Source organism: Saccoglossus kowalevskii, chromosome 16, assembly GCF_978046115.1.
Source record: "Saccoglossus kowalevskii chromosome 16, keSacKowa6.1, whole genome shotgun sequence".
Taxonomy (NCBI): domain Eukaryota; kingdom Metazoa; phylum Hemichordata; class Enteropneusta; family Harrimaniidae; genus Saccoglossus; species Saccoglossus kowalevskii.
In genome coordinates this window covers 27,237,698-27,263,043 of record NC_140656.1, presented here as the reverse complement: position 1 = coordinate 27,263,043, position 25,346 = coordinate 27,237,698, and the positions used below count along the sequence as shown (strand labels likewise).

The 25,346-nt window shown below is 36.8% G+C and overlaps 2 protein-coding genes across 2 annotated transcripts; both read left to right on the top strand.

Moving 5' to 3' along the window:
• Window positions 1-4,496: 4,496 nt before the first annotated feature.
• LOC102801251 (uncharacterized) lies at window positions 4,497-11,289 on the top strand. The gene is made up of 4 exons (XM_006821029.3): window positions 4,497-5,244; window positions 6,831-6,970; window positions 7,892-8,000; window positions 10,795-11,289. Exons 1-2 carry the CDS (start codon window positions 4,553-4,555, stop codon window positions 6,838-6,840), a joined length of 702 nt encoding a protein of 233 aa, XP_006821092.1. The 5' UTR covers window positions 4,497-4,552; the 3' UTR covers window positions 6,841-6,970; window positions 7,892-8,000; window positions 10,795-11,289.
• On the top strand, window positions 6,962-24,795 carry LOC144359195 (Na(+)/citrate cotransporter-like). Its single transcript, XM_078012417.2, has 13 exons — window positions 6,962-6,970; window positions 17,583-17,848; window positions 18,411-18,546; window positions 18,757-18,947; window positions 19,606-19,815; window positions 20,017-20,136; window positions 20,690-20,794; window positions 20,921-21,013; window positions 21,486-21,583; window positions 21,891-22,009; window positions 22,885-23,046; window positions 24,267-24,404; window positions 24,649-24,795. The coding sequence occupies exons 1-13, from the start codon at window positions 6,962-6,964 to the stop codon at window positions 24,793-24,795; spliced, it is 1,794 nt and encodes a 597-aa protein (XP_077868543.2).
• Window positions 24,796-25,346: the final 551 nt, after the last annotated feature.

Below are 25,346 nucleotides of genomic sequence, written 5' to 3'. Positions count from 1 at the left end.
GTACCATTTCATTTGCTTGATTGGCTTGGTCCATTGAGCAACGTTGTTAACCCACACATACATGAGTTGCCTCTGGAGAGGTCTGTATGTATGATCCTCGTGAAAATGTTATGTGCACTCAAATTTTTCATGCACCCCTTTACTGTGTACAGTCCTGCTCCTTGTATGTGTGTGTGTGCCACCATGTATATCATAGGGTGAGTGGTGAGTGCGTTAAGGCTGCTTTAGATGAGAAATTATCATCTCATTGTCCCAGCTGATTACTAGTGGATTTATCCAACAATGAAAGCAATCATGAATCATGGGCCATTTCTGTTGCTACAGGACATACGTCATAGTAATCGCTATTCCTGTAAGCTTGGTGGGGACAGTGATCATTTAATCGCCAAGGAGCTTGTGTTGGGACATCACGTCACTTCAGAATGAGTTAGATCACCTTTAGGACTTGACTGCATCCACATGGTCTTCAAACAAATGTATCAAGAGCTCCAGTCACATCATTTGACTGGAAAAAGCTACTTTTATAAACTTTTATTTAACAGCCTCACATACATACTAGCACCCCTAGCTCACCTTAGGTACGCAATAGCTCACCATAGGCACGCAATAGGTCACCATAGGTAAGCAATAGGTTACCATAGGTACGCAATAGGTCACCATAGGTACGCAATAGATCACCATGGGTACGCAATAGATCACCATGGGTATGCAATAGGTTACCATAGGTACGCGATAGATCACCACAGATACGCAATAGGTCACCATAGTTACGCAATAGATCACCATAGGTACGCAGTAGGTCACCATATGTACGCAATATATCACCACAAGTGTGCAATAGGTCACCATGGGTACGAGATAGATCACCATGGGTACGCTATAGATCACCATAAGTACACAATAAATCACCATAGGCATGCAATAGATCACCATAGGTACGCTATAGATCACCATAGGTACGCCATAGATCACCATAGGTACACAATATATTACCACGGGTACGCAATAGATCACCATAGGTACGCAATAGATCACTATAGGCACACAATAGATCACCATAGGTATGCTATAGATCACCATAGATATGCAATAGATTATCACGGGTACGCAGTAGATCACCATAGGTATGCAATACATCATCACGGGTACGCAATAGATCACCATAGGTATGCAATAGATCACCATAGGTACGCAATAGATCACCATAGGTATGCAATAGATCACCATAGGTACACAATAGATCACCACATGTACGCAATAGATCACCATAGGTACACAGTAGATCACTATATGTACGCAATAGATCACCACAGGTACGCAATAGATCACCATAGGTACACAATAGATCACCATATGTACGCAATAGATCACAATAGGTATGTAATAGATCACCAGAGGCACGCAATAGGTCACTATAGGCACGCAATAGATCACCATAGGTACACAATAGATCACCATAGGTACACAATAGATCACCATATGTACGCAATAGATCACTATAGGCACGCAATAGATCACCATAGGTACACAATAGATCACCATAGGTATGCAATAGATCACTATAGGTATGCAATAGATCACCAGAGGCACGCAATAGATCACCATGTGTACGCAATAGATCACCACAGGTACGCAATAGATCACCATATGTACGCAATAGATCACTATAGGCACGCAATAGATCATCATAAGTACGCAATATATCACCATAGGTACGCCATAGATCACCATAGGTACGCAATATATTACCACGGGTACGCAATAGATCACCATAGGTACGCAATAGATCACCACGGGTACGCAATAGATCACCATAAGTACGCAATAGATCACCACGGGTACGCAGTAGATCACCATAGGTACGCCATAGATCACCATAGGTACGGAATATATCACCATTGGTACGCAATAGATCACCATAGGTATGCAATAGATCACCAGAGGCACGCAATAGATCACTATAGGCACGCAATAGATCACCATAGGTACACAATAGATCACCATAGGTATGCAATAGATCACCATAGGTATGCAATAGATCACCAGAGGCACGCAATAGATCACCATGTGTACGCAATAGATCACCACAGGTACGCAATAGATCACCATATGTACGCAATAGATCACTATAGGCACGCAATAGATCATCATAAGTACACAATAGATCACCATAGGTACGCAATATATCACCATAGGTACGCAATAGATCACCATATGTATGCAATAGAGCACCATATGCACGCAATAGATCACCATATGTACGCAATAGATCACCACAGGTACGCAATAGATCACCATGGGTACGCAATAGATCACCATTGGTACGTAATAGATCACCACGGGTACGCAGTAGATCACCATTGGTACGTAATAGATCACCATGGGTACGCAGTAGATCACCATGGGTACGCAATAGATCACCATATGTACGCAATAGATCACCACAGGTACGCAATAGATCACCATATGTACGTAATAGATCACCACAGGTACGCAATATATCACCATTGGTACGTAATAGATCACCATGGGTACGCAGTAGATCAGCATAGGTACACAATAGATCGCCATAGGTACACAATATATCACCATAGGTACGCCATAGATCACCATAGGTACGCAATATATCACCGCGGGTACGCAATAGATCACCATAGGTACGCAATAGAACGCCATATGTACACAATAGATCACCACGGAAACGCAATAGATCACCACAGGTACGCAATAGATCACCATAGGTACGCAACAGATCACCATAGATATGCAATAGATCACCACGGGTACGCAATAGATCACATTCTTGTGAGAATTTAACACTGCATACAAATTCCTGTACAATATTTTCAAATTAATTTAACAAATTACAGTACGAACATACATATATCCTATCTGCATAGCACTTGTAACTGCATTGTTTTCTGGCGCCTCTCAAAAGTTGTGCCAGTGTGCAGTTTAAATGGCTGTAATTATTTAAATTGCACAGTATCACAACAAACTTACTTGTCTCCGGGACAAGACACAAAAAAAAACATGTAACACACATGGAATTCGTAAAACCCTCTAATGAATGTATATTTTGTGTACATTTTTGGGGACTCCTGTATTCCATATTTTTTAGTGGTATAACTCTTTTCAGTCCACGAGGTTCGTAAATTGAAGATGCGGGAAACTATATTCCGTACGACTATTTACTATTTTACAGACTTATATTTTTTATAATGTATTGATACGTAAATAAAAAAATATGTTTTTTATGTCTACCTCTGTATGCATGAACTCTTGGGTATCGTGTATACGATTTTAGTTACACCCAACGAATCCTGGGACATATGCGTGAGAGGTACCCGATAGATTTGAGTTACAAGCGCAGGTACCCTACAGAAATGTGGAGATATGCACATTAAAACTCGGTAGATATGCGAAAGGTATGCAGCAAAACTATTTGAATGTCAAGTACGTATAATACTCACAAGTACGCAAGAAACTATATCCAAGAAGTACTTGAGAAATACGCAGCGTGTACGTGGGAACTATACCCAACAGAGGGGCAATTTCTATCAGAGTACACCTTATATGTTTCATTATTTTGCTAAAATTTCTTATTATATAGGCATCAGTAGCAGTATGTCACAGTCTGGGGGATTTATTTCGTTTTAAAGATTAAATTAAATAAAAACTGAATATCGCGAAAAGGAGGCGTTAACGCGAACTCCCCTGTAACAGTATTGGTTTCGCGTTCACCCCAAACTATTTTTTTTCCAAGTTTTTTATTATTATAATTTAACTGGAAAAAATCACCAAAGCTGGGCCAGTCCAAGGCAACAGCAAAGCTGGTTACTAAGCAACAATCTCCATGGACACTTTCTAAAGTAAAAGAACCACGATATAAACAAAGACAGAGCTTTTATTTTTACAGGGTATCAGGAAACAGTATGTCATACTTGTGGTGTCACGTGATATCATCGATAGTATTAGCTCATAATTGTATCAACAAGCTCTATAAACAATACACACTTCTACGTGAATCGACCCAACTCATCACAATATAATGTTAGTAACTAAATACATATAAATTATGGAAAATGAACACCCCCCGTTATCCATAGAATGTATTTCCCTGAATACAATTTGTGAATTGATAATGTAGTCGCCGTACGGGTGCCACATTACGATAATAAGGGGCTAATCGCGCGTTAATTTCCCGCAAAAAATGAACTGGCCTGGTTAACTAACCCCCCCCCCCCCCCCCGGTTCACCAGAGTTGAAACGTAACAACTATTCCATTTGCAGGGGAGGGACTTCGATCAAACTGAAACTAATGGTGGTATATTGTCGGATGACAGTGTTCAAACAACATGAAGTACTACGATTAAATTTACATTGATTCTAAATCACGTTTATAAAGTTACCATGTTGACCTGGCAGTTAGTTTTCAAATAAATTAAATATACCGCAACCCCCTACAAGGAAATGGTGAAACCATCTCATGATTGATTCGCTTCTCTGGCTCAGCGAGAAATCCGTCATTCTGATATATCGACCTATAGTCATGGCACGGAAAGGTAAGAAACGTGCGGCTGTTAATGCTGCCGAAGATACCGCAGAAAATGTGGAGTCTACCGCCGACAAGGCTACTACCCCAGCCTCACCAACGAAGAAGTCGAAACAGAAGGCGATAGATAAAACAACTGATGCACCTGCCGAAGCAGACATTTCTGACCACGATGGTACTGATGTTGTTGACGAAGATGACAAGCCAGAAGAGGTCGAGGTAAAACCAAGCCAAACAGAAGGCTCCTACAACGAAGACGGCAATGGGAAAGATTCAGAAAGCGATGAACCTTCGAAAAACCTTGAAGATGAAAACGGAGATGAGAAAAAAGTGTCAGAGCCCCCCAAAAGTGGGCGTGGTCGCAAAAAAGCAACACCAAATCCAGACGCAGGGGAAAGTGAAAGTAACGCTGATTCTGCCGATGAGCCACCCAAAAGAAAACGTGGTCGCCCAAACAAAAGAGGTACAGCCAGTAAGACGAAAGAAGCAACTCCGCCGATTGAGGAAGTGAAAGAAAAAAAGACGTCAACTCGTGGTAGGAAACCCCGTGCCGCCAAAACAAAAACGCAGTCAGATGATGAGAAAAAAGAAACTACAGAAACTGGTAAAAAACGTGTCCGTGGCAAACCAACACAAAACAAAGGAGGCGGTGGGGATTATAGTCAAGTTAAAGTCAATATTGAACACTGGTAAGTATTGCCATATATCCTTTTCAAGATACTCAAAATTTCATTTATTTCGTAAATATATCATCTTGTTGCCACCATTAACAATAACATGACGATGACAATGACAGCGACGAAGACTGTATTTCTTCAATAGGCGTCAGTTCTGCCTACTTGATATGAATACTAATTACTGTGCAAACCAGTATTGATACCAGTACAAACCAGTTTACTATACAATGTATTCGGGTGAAAGGTTGTAATATACGATGGTGGTGACACTGGTGACCTTTGTGTGTGGTGATGGGGGGGGGGGGGTATCAGTTTTAAAAGATGATTCATGTGGAGTAACATTAATTTATGCTCTCCTTAACGGTGGTTACAGTGAAGGGCACAAAGCTGGGGACTGAACTTGAAAATATAGATCAGCTTTCATTCAAATTAAAATATTTATTGATTGGTTCAAGAGCTAAACATTGTCTATGACCATAATATGCATGCAATCCCCCACATACTGTGGAATACTTTATTTTCGCTGGAATTAATTTTCGCTGAAAAGGCTTTTTGGGCGTTTTGTATGGAATTTATTTTCACTGATTTCTGATGAGTTTAATGTGAAATATAGGAAAAAAAGTATATTCGCTGGATTTTATTTTCACGGAATCGTCCCTTCAGCGAAAATAGCGAAAATAAATTCCAAGCGAAAATAAAGTATTCTACAGTATTCAAAATGAGACGCATGCTGATTGGATAATGTTGAACTAACTCGTTAATATTATTTTTGAATTAACAATGGCACAATACAAATTTCTGGCTTTATCAATTTGATTTCCAGCATTAATTTTGATTTAAAAAAATGTGTATTTATAGAACAGTTTTAATGACTCCAGTAATATGGTCTTCATTATATTGGTTAATTCTTTGATAGACAAAGGCTTTACTGGAAAGACTCAATTTTAAAACTTGTACTTATTAGTTTAAAAAAAAGTCTATAAACACATTGTCTGATTCTTATGGTTTTGTTGAAGCCATGTGTGACAATACATTGCCATCCCTAACAAATTGTGCATGATTGTGTTAATAAAAAAAAATAACCTTGGCTAATTGTATGATTGTGCATGTCAAGGAGCTGGATCAATCAGAGTTCCTGTAACAATTTGCATTAATTTCAGATTTAAATCAATAGATTTTGCATACATATACACTAGACCTTGGCAGATTCATTCAGCATATTTAAAGGGTAGTAGTCGTCGTGCCACATATGCGCGAGATATATGGGTCTCATATAAAAACAAAGATGGCGACTTTGACTGTTGCGCAGATCAACAAGTACAAATTGGGACGCTACAAAGCTTTAATTAGGTATTTTTTAGGTGGTTGGAAGGTATCAAAGGAGTCACCGATGGTAATTAGTGCAAGTCGCGCACAGGTCAAACCTCGTACTTGTGATTTCCATTCGAAGAGCGCATTGGATTATGGGAAAATCAGTGTTTATCAACTCAAATGTCGCACATGCGCAGCGCGACGACTGCCACGCTTTAAACTTTGGCTTTTTTGGCAAGTTGATATACTACTTATTTTTATTTCTTTTGCATCGTCTTTTGTTGTAGTAAATCTTGACATGTTTATAGACGCAATGCTAAAGTATTAAGCGAGACGTTGTGCAGTGGGTTACCTGGTATTTCAGTGGAATGTAATATTGGACGATCTAAAAGTTTTGAATGTGAACTTATCAAGGAAGATGGCACAGGTAAGTAGTAAGTTTAAAATACAGCCCCCGCCCTAAATTGAGGTGGGAATGTTCGTAATGGGATTGATATGTGAAGTGCCTGAGTGACTTTTAAACTTAGAGCTTACTGACATTAGAACCTATGAGAGGCAGTCTGGCTATTAAATAAAATGTTGGTAGTAATCAATGAGGGTTTATAATTTATCCAAAATAAATTGTACATACGGTATTTGATCTATTAGAAATGTATGCACCTTACATAAATGATAGAAGTGTGTCTATGGTCAAAACAAGGCGTATTTTAATGATCAACTATACAATCGTTTTTGCTAGCCAAGGTACATTTATTTTGCTGTCGCCTCACGATTAAAGCGAGAGGGTCGTCACCTGCGCATGTGTGGGTATTGAGTCCCAAGCGATAACAACACGCGCTAAAAACGCAAAGGCTTGTTAGTAAACAATGACACGCTATGGCCCATCTGACGCATGTTTAGGTGACGACTCCCCGCCGCTTTAACCTTAGTAGAATTCCTACTGTCAACCTATATTCACTGTTGATGAAATCAAATACAACAGTGCATGCTCTGGTGTTTCCATGGTAAATGGAACACAAAGTCAAGTTTTGTGGCGTGTTTTCATGGGAAATCAAATGAGAAGTTGCAAGTTTTTGTCAGTTAATACACATCGTGATGTAAGACTGCTAAATCTATCAGTTTGACGCACCTATTCAAATCATTCCATTTAACAAAGATCAAATAAGATTCCTAACATGATCATGCACAGGTTCATAGAGACGGCTGGGAATGGTTGCATGGTGAAACTGGTGATGGTTTAAAATAAATGCATTTTTTTGTCTATAATATGTGCTTCTAATGGAGATGTGCTTGTAATACCGTACTAGTCCAAAGGGAAAATTTCATCTGATTTAATGTTTATTTACAGAGGTACTAATATGGAGTGGCATTGATCTTCCCCGGAAGTTGAAATTCCCTGAGCCAACAAGTGTTATTGATTTGATCAAAGAAGCTGTATAACAAAAGGCATTACTGAAGTAAGTACAAATCTGAGATTTGGGGGTTGACTAATAGAAACTAGCGTCTTCATGTTTTGATTGTACAGTAACCACTCGCCAAGTCGGGCCTCAGTAAGTTAGGTTTTCGGCCAATTCACAGGTAGTTTGAAAATTCCATTATGTTTTGCAGACAGTTTTGAATTAAAAGAACTAATGTTTCAGTGCACAGTGTATTTAATTGACTGTTAAAGGGCTGGAGGAGACAACTTAACACCTACTGGCCGTCAATTACCAAGCAGTTAGTGAGTCCATTATTCGGGCATGGTAAAAATGGAGGAAAGCCGAGAAAATTTGCGAAATAATTCGACAATGACAACATCGATAAAGCTGTGATAATAAATAATTCTTAATTACAAATTTATTTCAACTTAATCTAGACAGAACTATTGTTTGACATATTGCTGGTTTTTCATCACTGGGACTGGGATATATGGTTTTTTTTTTTTTAGAGGGAGTCTGTTTACTCAGGGTGGGCATGGCTTTGATTGTAGCAACAGTTACATGTACAAATAATAGACAGTGGAGTTTGCCTCCGTGATTATATTTACATTTATTGTTTCAATAAAATAATTTACCAAACAAGACATAAATCTTAAGGTATGTACATGAAATCAATCAATAAACATTAAAATAACTGTTCAGACAAGGGTAAGTACTGCATATTGTATCTGAAGGCGTTCATATGTTCATCAACTTGCTGAATGAGGTTTCTGATTTCTTATTTGTCGTCTGCAGTCCATCGTCAATTTCAGTTTCAATATTGAAGCCCTCTTTACAGAAACATTTTGTGATTGTTCCTGATTTAGTGTTGGTCCATGCACTGTTGATCCATTATATCGCATCAAGTACGTTGACTGACTTGGCTACTTCGCTGGCACATGGTGGGGTGTCGATCATTGCAATAACTGAGCGTAAAAGATCTTTTTCTGTAGCAAGCTTTAAATGCATGAATAATTTCCTGGTCAAGCGGTTGTAGCACATATGTTGTATTGGCAGGGAAGAACTTCAGCGTGATGTTAGACAGCCCAATGTTTGGGCAGTGTGAGGTGGCATTGTCGAGAAAAAGCAAGGTTTTACGGTATCTACGATGCATCAGGCTATTCAGATCACGAAAATACTTCTCAAATAAAACACTTGTCATCCAGGCTTTCTTGTTTGAATTCCAATACACTGGCAGAGTCGTTTGGTCGATATTTTTGAAGCACCTAGGTTTTTTTGATCACAAGCGATTTTTTCACTCGTCATGCTGCACGTAAAACAATACTGTCAGTCTGTCCTTTGAAACATTGCCGCCCTTGCAATTATCAGCTTTTTCTGCCAGTGTTTTTTGGGGTAATGCTCTAAAATAAACTCAAGTCGATCATCTCGTCAGTGTTAACGATGTCTACATTAGTACTTTCTCTGTTGACTTTGAACGATTTTATCGAGTAGCGCCACTCCAACTTTCAAGCTATCCATTCAAAGTTTTGAATGCACACATTACCATTGTTTTACTGCACCAAAAGCTATTCATTACTTGTAGTTTGAAATTTGGTATTGGTTCTGTGACGTTCACGGTAAATTGAACACAATGCATACTTTTTAGGTCAGGCAGACCTGATTACTAGACGGCGTATGTGATGCGGCTGGTTGATATATTCAGGGTGAATATTGGACTCAAAGCCGATGCAGGGTTTGGAGTAGACGGTGGTAGATTTTCACAGGTTGTTTTAACAAGAAATTTTGGGGCTACATAAATCGGTCTTTTCTGACAGATCAGTTTATCCAGGGATAAATTTGGACAAGTTTCATTGTAGTTTAAATCATTTTTTTTTTCACTGGCTTTTAATTTCACTATTTTGATGTTTGAGCTTTTCACTGGGTTTTAAGTTCACACATTTGACAGACAGTAGGTTCCATTGTTACTTTACATATTCACATGTATCTAATGTTATTTAAAGGGCGGTAGTCGTCGCGCCACGATGTATGGGTCTTGTATAAACAAAGATGGTGACTTTGTCTGTTGTGCAGATGAACGAGTACTGACACGTTACAAAACTTTAATTAGGAATTTTCAGGTGATTGGAAGGTATCGAAGGAACCACAGGCGGTATTCAGTGCAAGTCGTGCCTAGTCAAACCTCATACTTGTGATTCCAATTAGAAGAGCGCATTTGATTGTGGGGAAAATCAATGTTTATCAGCACAAATGTCGCACATGTGCAGCGCAACGACCCCGCCCTTTAATTGTCTGTGAAAATAGCAATTAAAAACTAAATAATTATGTCTACAGTACTTGTTTTTCAATTATTTCATTTTACCATCGCAACCCACTTGTCATGTTGAGAATGCAGATTCAATTGATATTTGACCCAAGTCTATTCACATGATGGATTAAGCCAAATATTAATCCATCTGATTAAAGCCTACTTGATGCAGTACCTGAAGTGAATGGGAATAAAAATAGCGTTATCAGGCAAATGTATTAACCAATCAGAATGTTGCAGTACAAACTGATTTTGGTGGAAAAATTATATTTTTAAACTCTTAATTTAGCGAGTTTCCAGCTTAATAGTTTTCCCAATATTGACTGTGGGAAGTTTTCTCCCATAATGCATTGCTTGTATGCGTATTGACATGTTCAGTAGTACAAAATTTTAATTCCACTGAAACTGCCTTAAACAGTACACTTTTACTGCATACTTGGCAGTTGAGCCCCTACTGAATATTGTATAGAAAACTGTTGTATAACAAAAATTCATTCTTAACATATTTTTTTTTTTTTACACCTACAGATACAACAGTCTGGTAAGAAGTTTCATGTCAGTATCAGCATTAATGACGGAATGTAATGAAAGAATTATTTCTGTTGCAGTCCTGAAGCTGTGGTTGTTACACTGTATCTTCTTACCAAACTAACTTTGTATTCCAGTTGCAAGTTGTTTAAGTACCCAAAACATGTTCATTCATACCCACATTATAAAACAAAGGGGGGAGGGTGGGTATAGACAAAACTATTATCTATATACTTGTAAGCTTGTTTATCGTTAAATTTAGAAGTTTTGCTAACCAAGGGACATGTAATAATGGATGTCCTACAGTGGGCGCAAGATATTTACATTCACTTAACTCCTGCACCTGGTAGACTACTTTTCTGAGCACTTGATTAACTGGTAACACACCGGACACTGTATTTGATGTGTGGGCATGTGGCACGGCATAGTTGAACTATTCCATTACTTTGTAGGTACAATAATCATTGCTGTTTATCATGTGAAAGAAATATAAAACTGGGAATGAATATTAACAAGAAATGATAAATGTAAATCCCGTTGATTGGTAGTTTGTTGATATTTGATGTTGTCATTGAGCATATATAAATAATATTAACATTGTCCCATTCTACATTTCTCTTGTAATGGCATGTCCCATTGCCCGTTTCCTTCTAGTTTCACCTCCATACTGTCACCTTATACCAGTTTCAAATATCCTTCAGATCTTGTGTTTTGCAATGATATTAAGAATATGATGTACCATACACACCAAAGTGAAGATTCCTGTGCACAAACATTTCCCATCAATTGTGACAAGCATATTTCCTTTGCTGTTAGAGTGGGGTTTTGTGAGACTAAATTCGATAAAATCAATGATTTCATTTTCAAATTCCTTTATAAACAATTTCAACCTAATAAGAGGCAAATAATCTGTAATTTATACAATTTTTCATAATAGCAATAATTTTCATAGTACCGGTAAATGATGCATTCAAATCTGAAACTTAATTCAACTTTAGTGGGTTTTTGTTAAATAATTGTATCAACAAGGTTTATTTCGTGGAATGTTCAAAATAGAATTTATTAAATGAACAAGCAATCATGAAAAGAAATTTCCAACAAAAACAATGAATAAAACATTGATATTTTTTGAATCCTTATAAGTTGTAATAGTTGAACCCATATGACAAGGCCGTTATTTTGATTAACTGTCATGTTAGCGGGCATATAACGTATCGAGTCTCTGGGGATGTTGCCTTGGTAACTGCCTACCGGTGCTAAAGTTAGGTGTGTAAATATCGTGCGCTCACTGTAAAAGGTCTTAAGTGGTTGACCATTAGAAACTCCAGGTGGTTGCAGAATTGAAAACAAATTTGCACATGAAAAAAATTGATGGGGAAAATGATCTTGCAGGTTCTTTAACAGAAAAAAAAACAAAAAATTGGAACATAATTTTCCTCCCATCCCGTTAGTTTCTAATGGTCCACCAGCCAGTGTAAAATCTGTTGTTTTTTTTTGACAATGTCCTCACAATTGATAATTCGAAACCAGTTTTGACAGTTTATTATTATGAAGATTTAGACTTTCTATATTTTGTGTTCTGTTCAATTTCTTTTGGCCATAGAGGTCAACCTGCATGTTTAATGTGTTTTGTATTGAATGTTATAAAAATTTGTTATGATCTTCAAGAGGTCTGAAATGTGAAAAAAAACTTGTTAATGTCTCCTTTCGTTTACCCATCACAAAAGTTGATCTATTTTTCTATTTCACGTGTATTTTTTATTGTAAATGTTTTAACAAAGCCCTATAATGTTTTGATTTATGTGAGAATAAATACTTTAGTCATGATCTCATTGCTGGTGTGTCAATGTGTATAATTAGCACTGTTTGGACATGCTCAAGAAACTGGCTTGTTTTCACCTCTGCGTCTACTCCTGTATCTTGGTTATGCTTGTTGTCAGATTATGCTTGCACATTAGTTTTGTTTCATGATCCAATTCAAAATGGCCAAATAGCAGCCATTTAATGCTAAATGTTTATCAAAATAGACTCTCAATTTGTAACTGCATCTTGGTTGTGCATAGACTTGTTTAAATCAAGCTTGTCGTGTCCATTACACAAAATATTTCTTGTTGCCCACAATTTTTCTTCCAGTTTGGATTCAAAATCCCCGACTGGTATCAATTTTGTTTCACTGAATATTGTTCAGCAAATACCAGAACCTTGCCCCCCCCCCCAAACAGATTAATTACCATTAGTGTCCTTGTAGCTGTGGTTGAAGTATTAATCACACATCCTATCTTTGCTGTTTGAAGTGCAACACTGACATTGGTCATCATTTACAAGATGTTAAGTGTGACAGCACAGCCATGAAATGTGATTAATGACAAATACTAAATGTGTGTGGCCAATCGTGCACCTAATATGGCCAACTTTAAATGTGTGTGGCCAATCGTGCACCTAATGTGCCTAATCCTAAATAATGTGTGTGGCCAATCTTGCACCTAATTTGGCCAATCCTAAATGTGTGTGGCCAATCTTGCACCTATTGTGGCCAATCCTAAATAATGTGTATGGCCAATCTTGCACCTATTTTGGCCAATCCTAAATAATGTGTGTGGTCAATCGTGCACCTAATGTGCCTAATCCTAAATAATGTGTGTGGCCAATCTTGCACCTAATTTGGCCAATCCTAAACATGTGTTGCCAATATTGCACCTATTGTGGCCAATCCTAAACATGTGTGGCCAATCTTGCACCTATTGTGGCCAATCCTAAATAATGTGTGTGGCCAATCTTGCACCTATTGTGGCCAATCCTAAATAATGTGTGTGGCCAATCTTGCACCTATTGTGGCCAATCCTAAATAATGTGTGTGGCCAATCCTAAGTAATGTGTGTGGCCAATCCTAAACATGTGTGGTCAATCATAAACACGTGTGGCCTAAATAATGTGTGTGGCCAATCTTGCACTGGATGTGGTCATTCTAAATACCAAATGTGGCCAATTCTGAAAAGCAAATGCTGTTTTATGACCGCATTATATCCTCAGATAATACATACAATGAACACTGCTTCCATAAGATAATTGGATTATGTTTGTAATAAATAAATTGACTTATCCTATTTCATATATTTCTATATAGACAATATGACGCCATATACATTTCAACCATGCATTCAATATTGTGGTGCGTATATTGAATATACGTATGTGAGTTCGGTCATTTATTTGATGTATAATAATTTTATGACACATGAAAAGATTTGCATGACCATATACATAAGGTGAAAATAGTTCTGCATCTTTCTTTCTGTTATTGGTATTGCTTCATCTGACAGTTGGTGGCGCTGTATGAATGCGCCCAGGGGCGACCGGACACTGGAAATTAAGTGTATACATCGCATGTGTATTTCGGAATTCATTGTTTTTTCTTCTTCTCAATATCTAGAAGGATATTATTGTTTTGTTTTGCGTTTTATTTTTCAAATGAGGCAAACACATAGAATGTGAGTTGGGTTTTGACCGTCGTGGGATAGTTGGTTACTTGCAATTGCAGTAATTAAAAATTCGTTAGCGACTTTCTAATCGAAGATGTAAAAGCAGAAACTTCAAGTTTGTCAAGTTTATTCAGCATGTCACTGATATCTTGTTGGAAGACATGAATGCCGAATTCAGAAGATTGTCGTGTCGAGTGATACCGGAGATTTCCCAATGAACAGTCATAAAATCCTAACACATATCGGAACTATCGTGCACAGTTTTGATATTTACAGTGCGAGCGTCAAGTTAAATGCAGGTATACATCATCGTGATATCAGAGTGTACATGTTGAATTATATTGCCTGTAATTGAAATAAAGGCCGAATAAAACAATAATTTACCAGATTATGTTTAAAGTAGTGGCTATAGGAAATACATTCAATAATTAGTTGGAATTAAAATATTTATTATTAATGTGTACAGTTCCAAGGAACTGGAGTGCTGTGTCATTCTCTATTCATTATTTGCAAGAAGGGGCGTTATGAAACATATGCCTTGCTTTATTATTAGTATAATAGTTAAGCAATAACAAATCCCATACACACTTCGCTGAAGGATAAGTAAAAACAAGAAATGTTTCCCCATAACTTGATCCTCCTGACTGACAGCTATTGCAGTCAGACACCATATTGGACAAACACACGTGCATTTTTGTCACCATCAAATTCAAAATGGCCGACAAACTGTCATATTGTTAAACAAATGAAGACATCACTCATAAATCATACATCAGGTTATATATTACAAACGAGAACTATGTCATTGATAGTGACATGTTCATTTTCTAAATTGGTCTAATCCTTATCAATTCTCTTTATTTGATACATAGAGTACGTTAAATAGACATTGGGGTTCAAATCACGAGACATTGTCCAGTTATCACATATAAATACGCGCAATTCGTCCCAGCATGGCAACTCTATCCCATAAATATATGCCCTTCAATTGACCCTCACGGTCAAGTATAACAAGACAGTGTAACTAAGATACGATTGTAGATAGCTACGAAAGATCTCACTGCAAAGCGAGCAATCCGCCATGTAACATTGATCAAGCTAAACACAACTCAACGCAAGACGATGGGATACTCGTGTAAAACTTTCGCTATTGAGATTGCGTCATTTACTCGTACATTAATAATAATATGGACTCCGTTGATATTATTGCCCATGCTTATTATTGTCCCGAACAAGGTGCGTACCTCTTATTTGTGTCACTGTTTCATCTCTCGACTATAGTCGTTAATGATAATGCCATCCAGATTAATTTTCTAACTTGTTGTATTCATTTGTATTCGTGTAGATTATAGCAATATATATTTATATATTTAATATGCATAAATAATATATATGGATTTTTTCTTTGTATAAAAAGGTTCATGACCTTACTATATGCATCCATAACTTTAATCATTTACAAACTCAAAGGATATACCATTATTTCTATGGGGGTATATGGGTAAATTAGAAACGAGAAACGAATATTTGTCGAGTAAAACAATAAGGGACATAATAATCTGAATAAATGAGCTCGCATACAAATGTTAGTTACGTTTATAGAATGGGTGACTTAGTTTGTGATCCGAAATAAATGGTTCAATGCAAATATTGTACACACATATATTTATTAATAGTATAAACCGTCATATGTAAATCAATGTAGGTTATTACGTCACTGAACCAAAATAACGTCATTATTATCCAGATGTATTGAGAATCTCTGTATTGGCAAATATTATGATGATATTTACAGAGAATATGTCAGAACAAACTTGAAATTATTAAATTGCACGTGTATTTCAACGTTATTTTAACATATACATAGTATAAACTATCACTAACATATACGTCAATTAAATTAAATAACATAAAAATAACAATGCTGTTCGTGCATGATATAGTCAGGCCCATTTGAGATCTAAAACATGCCCTATTTTAAACAACACAGTGAGATTGTATACTACGTTTTGAATATGACAGTCTAATGCAAACAACAACAACCACCAAAACTCAAACGGTAATAATGGCCCGTTATTTACCGTATGACGATTAACTGGGTTCACGATTCAATACGCGGCCAACGTCACATGATAAATATTCAACATCCTATTTTATCTTCATATCTGATAACAAAATATTTTGACCTTTTCTAACAATATGCCTATAGATAAACACACAACCCGTCGTGTATCATCGCGGGCATAATAAACACCACTTCATCCAGACCCGTGCTTACCCAATTCAGTGTTGTGGGCCTTATTAGTGAATATGTTAACAGGCTTCTTTCTCTCCTTTGGCATATATAACCATTAGTTTCCAAAATCCAGCTCAAAAATGAGTAACAGGGTAAATATGTTTTCACCATCTTGCTTTCCAAAATTTCTATTGGTCAAACCCATATTTGTTATAAGGTCAGCGTCTTTCACAGATATTTATGGTTTTCTTCAACAGAAAGTTTGGGTGGCAAGATAGTAGAAAATGTAAAATTCTTCGTTTGTGAGTTAGATTTTCAGGATGATATTTTCCTTCAGAGAATATGTGTTGCAAAAATCTACCCTGAGTTTCAATGTGCGTATTTATACGATGTGAACATAAAAACGATGAGTAAAGTGTGCCACGTGATACTTAATATCGAATACTAGTATTCGTGGTTCATATTTGGTGGCCACTATTCGTCGTGCCTTCTACTGCTTGGTTAAATGTTTCCATGGCAACGAAATGATTTTAAATTTATTCTCTATATGTTTACATTGATAAAACTCAGAACACGCAAAAGGTTAAAGGATGTGCTATAGGATATGTAAATATGTAAATTTTATAATGTAATATCGATTATTCTCGATTATGCGAATGCCGCATTTGGTTACGGATTCACTCGAGGTACACACCATGTATATGCTTATTTATTAGAATGTCAAACTCAGTCAACATCAAACACTTAAAGCGGGAGGGTCGTCACCTGCGCACGCGCGGGAATTGAGTTCCAAGCGACGATAGCAACACATGCTAAAAACGAAAAGGCTCATGGGTAGACGCTTGTTTGTAAACAATGACACGCTATGGCCATCCAACGCATGCGCAGGTGACAACTCCCCCGCTTTAAAGGCTTGTCAGATCATTAGGGCTTTACACACGCTGTACTGTATCATGATGCTCTTGTAAAGTCCTGATATATATCCTCTTAATTAAAACTGTTCAGAATATTTCTAAATGTCTACCATACATTTTTCCATTTTTGCCTAACTGTGACGTGTGATATGCTTACAGGAGTCTTACTGTGGTTACGTATTGCTACTAATGGCAGTATTCTGGATGACCGAAGCCGTTCCTTTACCGGTGACCTCGTTGTTGCCTCTTGTATTATTCCCCTATTTCGGCATAATGCGATCAAGAGACGTGTGCATGTTATATACCACTGATACTTGTATGATGATACTGGGTGCATTGATGGAAGCTGCTGCAGTAGAAAAATGGAATTTACATCAACGGATAGCCTTGGCTACCTTGAATTTGATTGGATCCAAGCCTCGATGGTAGGATTTCGTTTCTGTATTATAATGAACACAACAGTATGAATTACCATTCATAGCAACGTATGTAAAATGTTGCTAAGCTGTAATGTTTTGGATTTATAATTAATTAATTCAAATAGTGGTATGGAATATTCCTTGATTCAAATTTTGATAATAATATTTATTATAACATATAATAACATATCCCCAATAAAGGGGATACAATAAAATATGCAAATGAAAAATAATGAAAGATACTTTCGTGCAAAGAACTAATCTGTGAAATCAAATCTATTACGAAACTGATGAGGATCTATGATTTCAGTGGCTGGATAAAAATATAAAACATAGTAAATAGTGTGCACATACATAATGAGTAACAGTGCAGTTTTCCTATTGTATTATAAAATATTGGTGTTTTGGTGAATTTGGATTTCGTTAATCCATATATCGATTAGAATAATAATCGAATTTTGTTGGCAACATATCAGTCAATATATCTTACATGCATTTGGTCGCCGTGATTTGGAAAACTTAAAAAAAAGTACAATCTCGTAAATCCGTTACTTTTATTGTACCTCAGGTTAATACTTGGTTTCATGGCCGTGACAGCCTTCTTATCAATGTGGATAGTGAACACTGCTAGTGCCGCCATGATGATGCCTATAGCCTTCGCCGTTATGTATCAGCTAGCAGAAAAGAAAGGACCAAGTGAACAGGTAAACCCAACTGTACCATCATAGCTTACGTGTATGTGTATGTGTACGTGTACGTGTACGTGTACGTGTACGTGTACGTGTACGTGTACGTGTGTGCTGATAAAATATATTTCAAATTTACACAAATTAACCACTAGTTCCTGAACTGGTATCATCTTGTCACATTATATTTAATAAGATTTTCACGTGCTTATTTATCAAACGTTTCAGGAGATTGTTCCAGAATGGCGCCCTGAGCCCGAAGATGACACACATACCACAACGAGTAATGGAGCAACTGTAAACAAGAATGTTGTGATGGATACGACAACCGACAATGACGAGTGGACATGTAAAGATGATGATATACTTACACCAGACCAGAAGGAATTAAAAACGTCAAACATCAATGCGGATCAAAAGTAAGTACTAATTATTTGAAATCACGGTTATATTTTATGGTATCATAGCAACTTATTTTATTACCATATTTTAATCAATATCTAGATAATAAATTATCTTACCCATGTCAGGGAAACTCGACGATAAAAATTTTCCGTTTTCAACATTGGGAAATTCTTTCTTTGTATTGAGGGAAATACAGTATTTATACCAAGTTAAATAATATTTATTAAAGATATTGTTCATACATAAATTGTTGAATACGCTACACTTTTTGTAATTTCATTGAAACTGTTTTTAGTCATAATTCAAAACAGATGAAATGCAAAAATATCGATTAAACAATTAATTGTGGGTTGTTCATGTAATCGGTAGTTATGAAAATTATTATTGGTATACATTTGGTTATGAAATATTCCTAATATTTCTGAGTTTACAATATTTCTGAATTTTCTTCAAAATCGAAAGAATTTCTCAATGTCGAAAATGGAAATTCTTTATCTAAGTGTTTGAATGGTGTGTAATACACGATTTGAATATTACATTCACGTCTCACATTGATTACGTACTGCATTTATTATTTTTTTGTACTTGTTATTATTTATGAAGTATATGTATATATTGTTTAATTTTCCCATGCCTCTAAGACAAAATCATACATATTAATATTTGGAGCAGAGAAGGCATTATTACTGAAAGTTATTTAGAAGATGACGAGCATGTAGAGAATATGAAGGAATTAAATCAAGAAGGCGTCGAGATCCCTGATGAATACAGAATGATGGCAATAGCTCTATGTTTATCAGTTGCCTATTCGGCCAACATAGGGGGCTCGGCCACCCTAATTGGTACAAGCACCAACATGGTAATGATTGGTATCCTCGAACAGTAAGTGATATACTGACATAACAGGATCTACAAATCTACTTCGTAATTTTAGTGCAATTTATAACTAGATCTTTCTTTTCAGCTTTCTTTAATTAAGTGAATTTGTAGATTTTTTTCGTTCAAAACATTATATTCAACTGAAAAGAACTATATGATAAATATAAATCTATGTATGTGACATATGATGCAATTACTTCACAGAAACTATGGTACTGACCACGGGGTAACATTTGGAAGATGGATGTTGTTTGTTCTCCCGTCAGCAATGATATTCCTTGCAATTATGTGGATATGGTTTTTATTTTTTTACTTAGATCTTAAGTAAGTTCCCAAGTAAGACTATAATATTTTCCTTAAACTATCAAATGTTGTATTAAGGTATATTACATCAAAAACTTAAAATGGTACATAAAGGACAAAACAATATAAAAACTGAAAATTACAAACAGTGTATTTATCATACTCACCATTGTCAAGAGCATTCATGTTCATCAATTGGAATACGTATCGTCTTATATCACTTGTTTGTAGAGTCAGTATTATCTACACGTCATTGTTATGAGTTATTGTCATTGCACTATTCGAATAAATATTGTTATCCAGTCTGAAAGTCTTATATTGAAACGATAACAATTGTAGCGATGCACGTTTTGGTTTGTGTGAAGACAAAACGAATGCGTTGCTGAAAAAACACTTCTAAGATGAACAATGATACAATTGACAACGTAGAACCATCGAATATTTCCAAATTTGGTCGTTAAGATTGTGGACCTCTGTGTCACCAAAAAAACGTAATCTCGATCAGAATTATAGTGTACATGTATATTAACATATATGTTGTCTTATTATTACTTTCATTGGTTTTTCACGATAGTCCAAAAAACTGGAAGAGTTTGTCCTGCAAATGTGAAACAACAGAAGACGAAGTTATAATAAAAAATACCTTAAAAGCAGAGTATGCCAAGCTAGGACCGTGGAGGTAAGTGGCATACGTCACATAAGAGCAATGATACATTTCACATAAACACTACCCCTGAGTTAATTCATAATAAAAAAGTTACAACTTTGTAAATTAAATAACCCACTTTGTATATTATTTTTAAAGCTGGGCTGAGATCACCATAGCGTTTCACTTCACTATGATATGCATATTATGGTTGACACGAGATGCATTATGGGGGCAATTATTCCCAGACGAGTAAGTAAATATATATTAGTATATCAATCAGTGAGAAACAATATATATTACGAAATAAAGCTTAGTTGAATCGCATGTCCCAACGCAGCTGTAACTTGATTGGGTGCTAGATGTGTCTGGGTTGTGCATTGTATGTGGGCATTACTTTAAGTATGAGTTTTATCAAAGATTAAGGAATGGTCTGACGCCGTGTGAAACAAATGTGCATTATTCGACATGTGAAAAGGGTCAAACACTTTGAAGAATGTTGAGTGTTATTTAGCCCGGAAACAAACAGTCGCGAATAAGATCAAAATGAACCTCATTTAAGTTTTAAAAACATTACTGATACATTATAAGAACCCCTCATCACGTGGTCACGTTATAAGAATGCTACAATATTGTGATTCCACAAAGATCACACAGCTTATTGTCTCCGGTCGAGGTTTTAACTTTCTTTAAGTGTTTGCGCCGTACTCATTAATTATTGCAGGTATGTTAGTGATACTACTGTAGTTATGTTGGGCATTGTTGTGCTGTTTATACTCCCTGCCTATGACCCTGGTTTTCTGTGCTGCAAGCGATATGACGGTAAATAATAATACAATATGTAGTGAAATCACATCATTATTCGGAGTCATATCCAAACAAATCATTTATAGGTGCTAATTGTTTTTGACGTTGAGGCAACTAGTTCTTTAGAGCAAATATGAAAGAAATGATACAACCTTGAACATATCCTGGAAGTTCTGATGAAGCATATGAAATAAACGTTTTTATAGCAGTTTTGAACAAATCCATTTGCTGTTAATTATGATGTATCGTATTATACTTCCGCCGGTACAAGTACATCAAATTAAAATGAAAATATTCGTATCTGGGCTTTATTTATTTTTAGATGACACCCCAAGAGGTACAACAGTAGCGATCCTCGATTGGCCAACACTACATACAAAAGTACAATGGGGCGTTGTAGTATTGATCGGAGGTGCATATGCTTTAGCTGGTGGGTCAGAGGTAATAATTAAATATTGTGTTTTACCTCCTGCAGACAATGCAGTACAGAATTGTAAGAGTGTTCTTGTGTTTATATGCATGCAAGTTATTGTCCTATAAGTTCTGTTATACGTAAACTTATTTGACGTTTTTAACATGTGTGGCCGTATGAACCATGGATTGGAATCAACAGTTACGGCGTTCGTGTGTTACGCGTGTTGGATTTATTTTTTATCTGGAATATTCGGATACGCAACGTTGTTGCGAATCATGTCTTCGAGCTCGCTTAATAAAACTGGCCAAGTGAGTATGAAATGTTTCACGTTTCATGTTCGTCTGGACGTAGTAGCAACGAATGTTTCGAAATTTTACATAACATGCATAAATTTAGAAAGAAAATGACAGAACAACTTAAGAAGAAGTGGGCGACATTCTTTTCAACGATTTTTTATTAATGTAGTAAGTCACATTAAAGAGATGTCAGTTTCGCGTACTTTTATTTGACTAATTTGAGCATATTTAATTTGAATAATGAAAACATTTTAGTAAATTAAAGGGCGGTGGTCGTCGCGCCGCACATTTGCGACTTCTTTGTTGACAAACATTGATTTTTCCCACAATCCAATGTGCTTTTCTAATGAAAATCGCGAGTACGAGTTTTGATCTGGGCACAAAGTGCACTGATTACCACGGGTGACTCCTTCGATATCTTCCAATCACTAAAGTAATTACGTAGTTAAAGCTTACTCACGTCTCGGTTTGAAGTCGTTGGTCTGCAAAACAATCAAAGTCGCAATCTGTGTACCATATCTTGCGCATGCGCGGCGACCACCGTCCTTTAATTAGTAGTTATCTGTCTGTTATTCAACTCCTTTTTGGGAAATTTTTGTCAACAGGAGTCTGGACTATCGGCTTGGATAGCGAATCAACTTGAAGTGCTAGGTGAACTTCCTGTTAACGCAATTGTTCTTATATCTGTAATAATTGTTGGGATATTTACTGAAATCACAAGTAACTCCGCTGTAGCCGCCATATTTTTACCAATCCTTGCTGCTCTGGTGAGTAGAGCTATCTTTATGGATTTATGAAACTTGTATTTTACCTGTTTGGATTTTACAAAATTATAACGAATGATGAACTGTTGAGTTAATGTTAGGCCTACTTGTGTGCTAAAATAAGTGAATATAACAGTATTCACACAATTTTTTCTAGCTGTATCCACAATGGAACGCCCCTCGATGATATAATCACAAATCTGAAAGAACATAACTTATATGTGACTGTCGATTCATCACTTTAAACTAAAATGAACATAAATATAAAAAAAATAAAAGCATACAAGCAAGACGTGACATGTGATATGTGGACCTCAAGGCATATAACCAATCTTAGTTGTAGACAATTATAATAACATGGACTGCATTCTCATTGGTCGATTACTACCATGTACAACCCACTTATCAGAAGATAACAGGACAATGCTATGGATCAATATACGAGCATACAAACACGGTCGTGTGTGTCTTCGAGTCGTTAATTTTCTATATTTCCCCACATTTGTACGAATATATTGAGCAAAAACCCATCATTGTCTGTTCAGCTTAAAAAATTCTTGACTACGTCTTGATTGTTATCGCGCACATCACCGTCTGCACCCTTTTATCGCGCACATCCCCGTCCTCACCCTTTTATCGCGCACATCCCCGTCCTCATCCCGTTATCGTGCACATCCCCCGCCTTTACCCTTTTATCGCGCACATCCCCGTCCTCACCCCGTTATCGCGCACATCCCCGTCCTCACCCCGTTATCGCGCACATCCCCGTCCTCACCCCGTTATCGCGCACATCCCCGTCCTCACCCCTTTATCGCGCACATCCCCGTTCTCACCCTGTTATCGGGCACATCTCCGTCCTCACCCCGTTATCGCGCACATCCCCGTCCGCGCCCATTTATCGAGTACATTCTCCGTCCTCGTCCTGTTACCTCTCACATCCTCGTCCACCCCCTATTATCGCGCACATCCACGGTCGCGCTCTGTTATCGCGCTATAATGGGAAGTGGCTCGTCTTTTATTCTTTCATGGGCCCTTCATTGTAACGTAGGAGATTGAATCATTGGTCTTCTTTGACATACATTACCTGAATGCTGATACATTATATAATGTCGCCAGGAACATTCCAAAAACATTATATTAGTGTATATATCTTTGTTAAAACAATATAGTCCACACAATTTGTTTCTTTTAAATAAATGTTTATGATATATTTTGTTTTACAGGCAGAAGAACTTTGTATCAACCCTCTGTATTTATTGATTCCAGCTACAATTGTTTGTTCATATGCATTTATGTTGCCAGCCGCCACTCCCCCAAACGCAGTTGCCTTTGGATGTGGGTTATTCGCTGCAACCGAAATGGTAAGTCAAAAATGTAATTTGAAAGTTTTTGTATAAACATAATTATATTAAACCACTAAATATTGAATCCTTCCAACTAGGTAGTCATTATGTGAAAAATATAATTACAATTCCTCTGCACTGGTACTGTAACAGCAGATGAATATATTTAACGAATTTAGTACCACGTGATAAATTTGTGTTTGAGTACGTCAATTTATCAGCCTCGTTCACGGACGTTGAAATATTGAATGTTTATTCACAGATGAGATGCGGTACTTTTCTTAAATTACTTGGAATGTTTTACGTGACTGCATGGGTTATTTTAGTGGGTGTACCCTACTGGGACCTAAATACCTACCCAGATTGGGCTGATGACTCCATGTGTGACAATACTACCATATACGCATGATTGTAATATTTACAATAACGAAAACACGAAGACATGACGTTAGCTGTTCTGAGAGAAGAATGTCACTGATACATCATCACCAAAGAGACATATTTCAAGTTCCTTTTTCAATAAAACCCTGTAATTTAGAACATAGGTTTTTAAATAATAAATAAATAATTGACATAAAATACGTCAGCGTGGTGCAGGATGTTCAGATATAGGGGTGCACATTTATAATGACGTAATTGCCACACTGTATTGTGGGATATATGTATATGAGTAACCACGGGTTAGAGGAGCACGCGCCCCGACTAAATCCGCCATTAATATGCAAAGTAGAATCCTCGCCCAAAGAGCTGTGTTTTTTAGCAGGGAAGGTTGAATCGAGCGGAATAGTGAGAAAATTAGATCACAGACTTGTAGATGTATTTTTCTTATGAGCGTACCTGTCAGATTTATATATAGTTTGTCACTCAATCTATCCCGAAAATATTCTGAATATATCTTTGCATAGGTTGCGTTGATCGGTGTACTATGTTTTTCTATTGTATTATATAAGAGTACAAGTA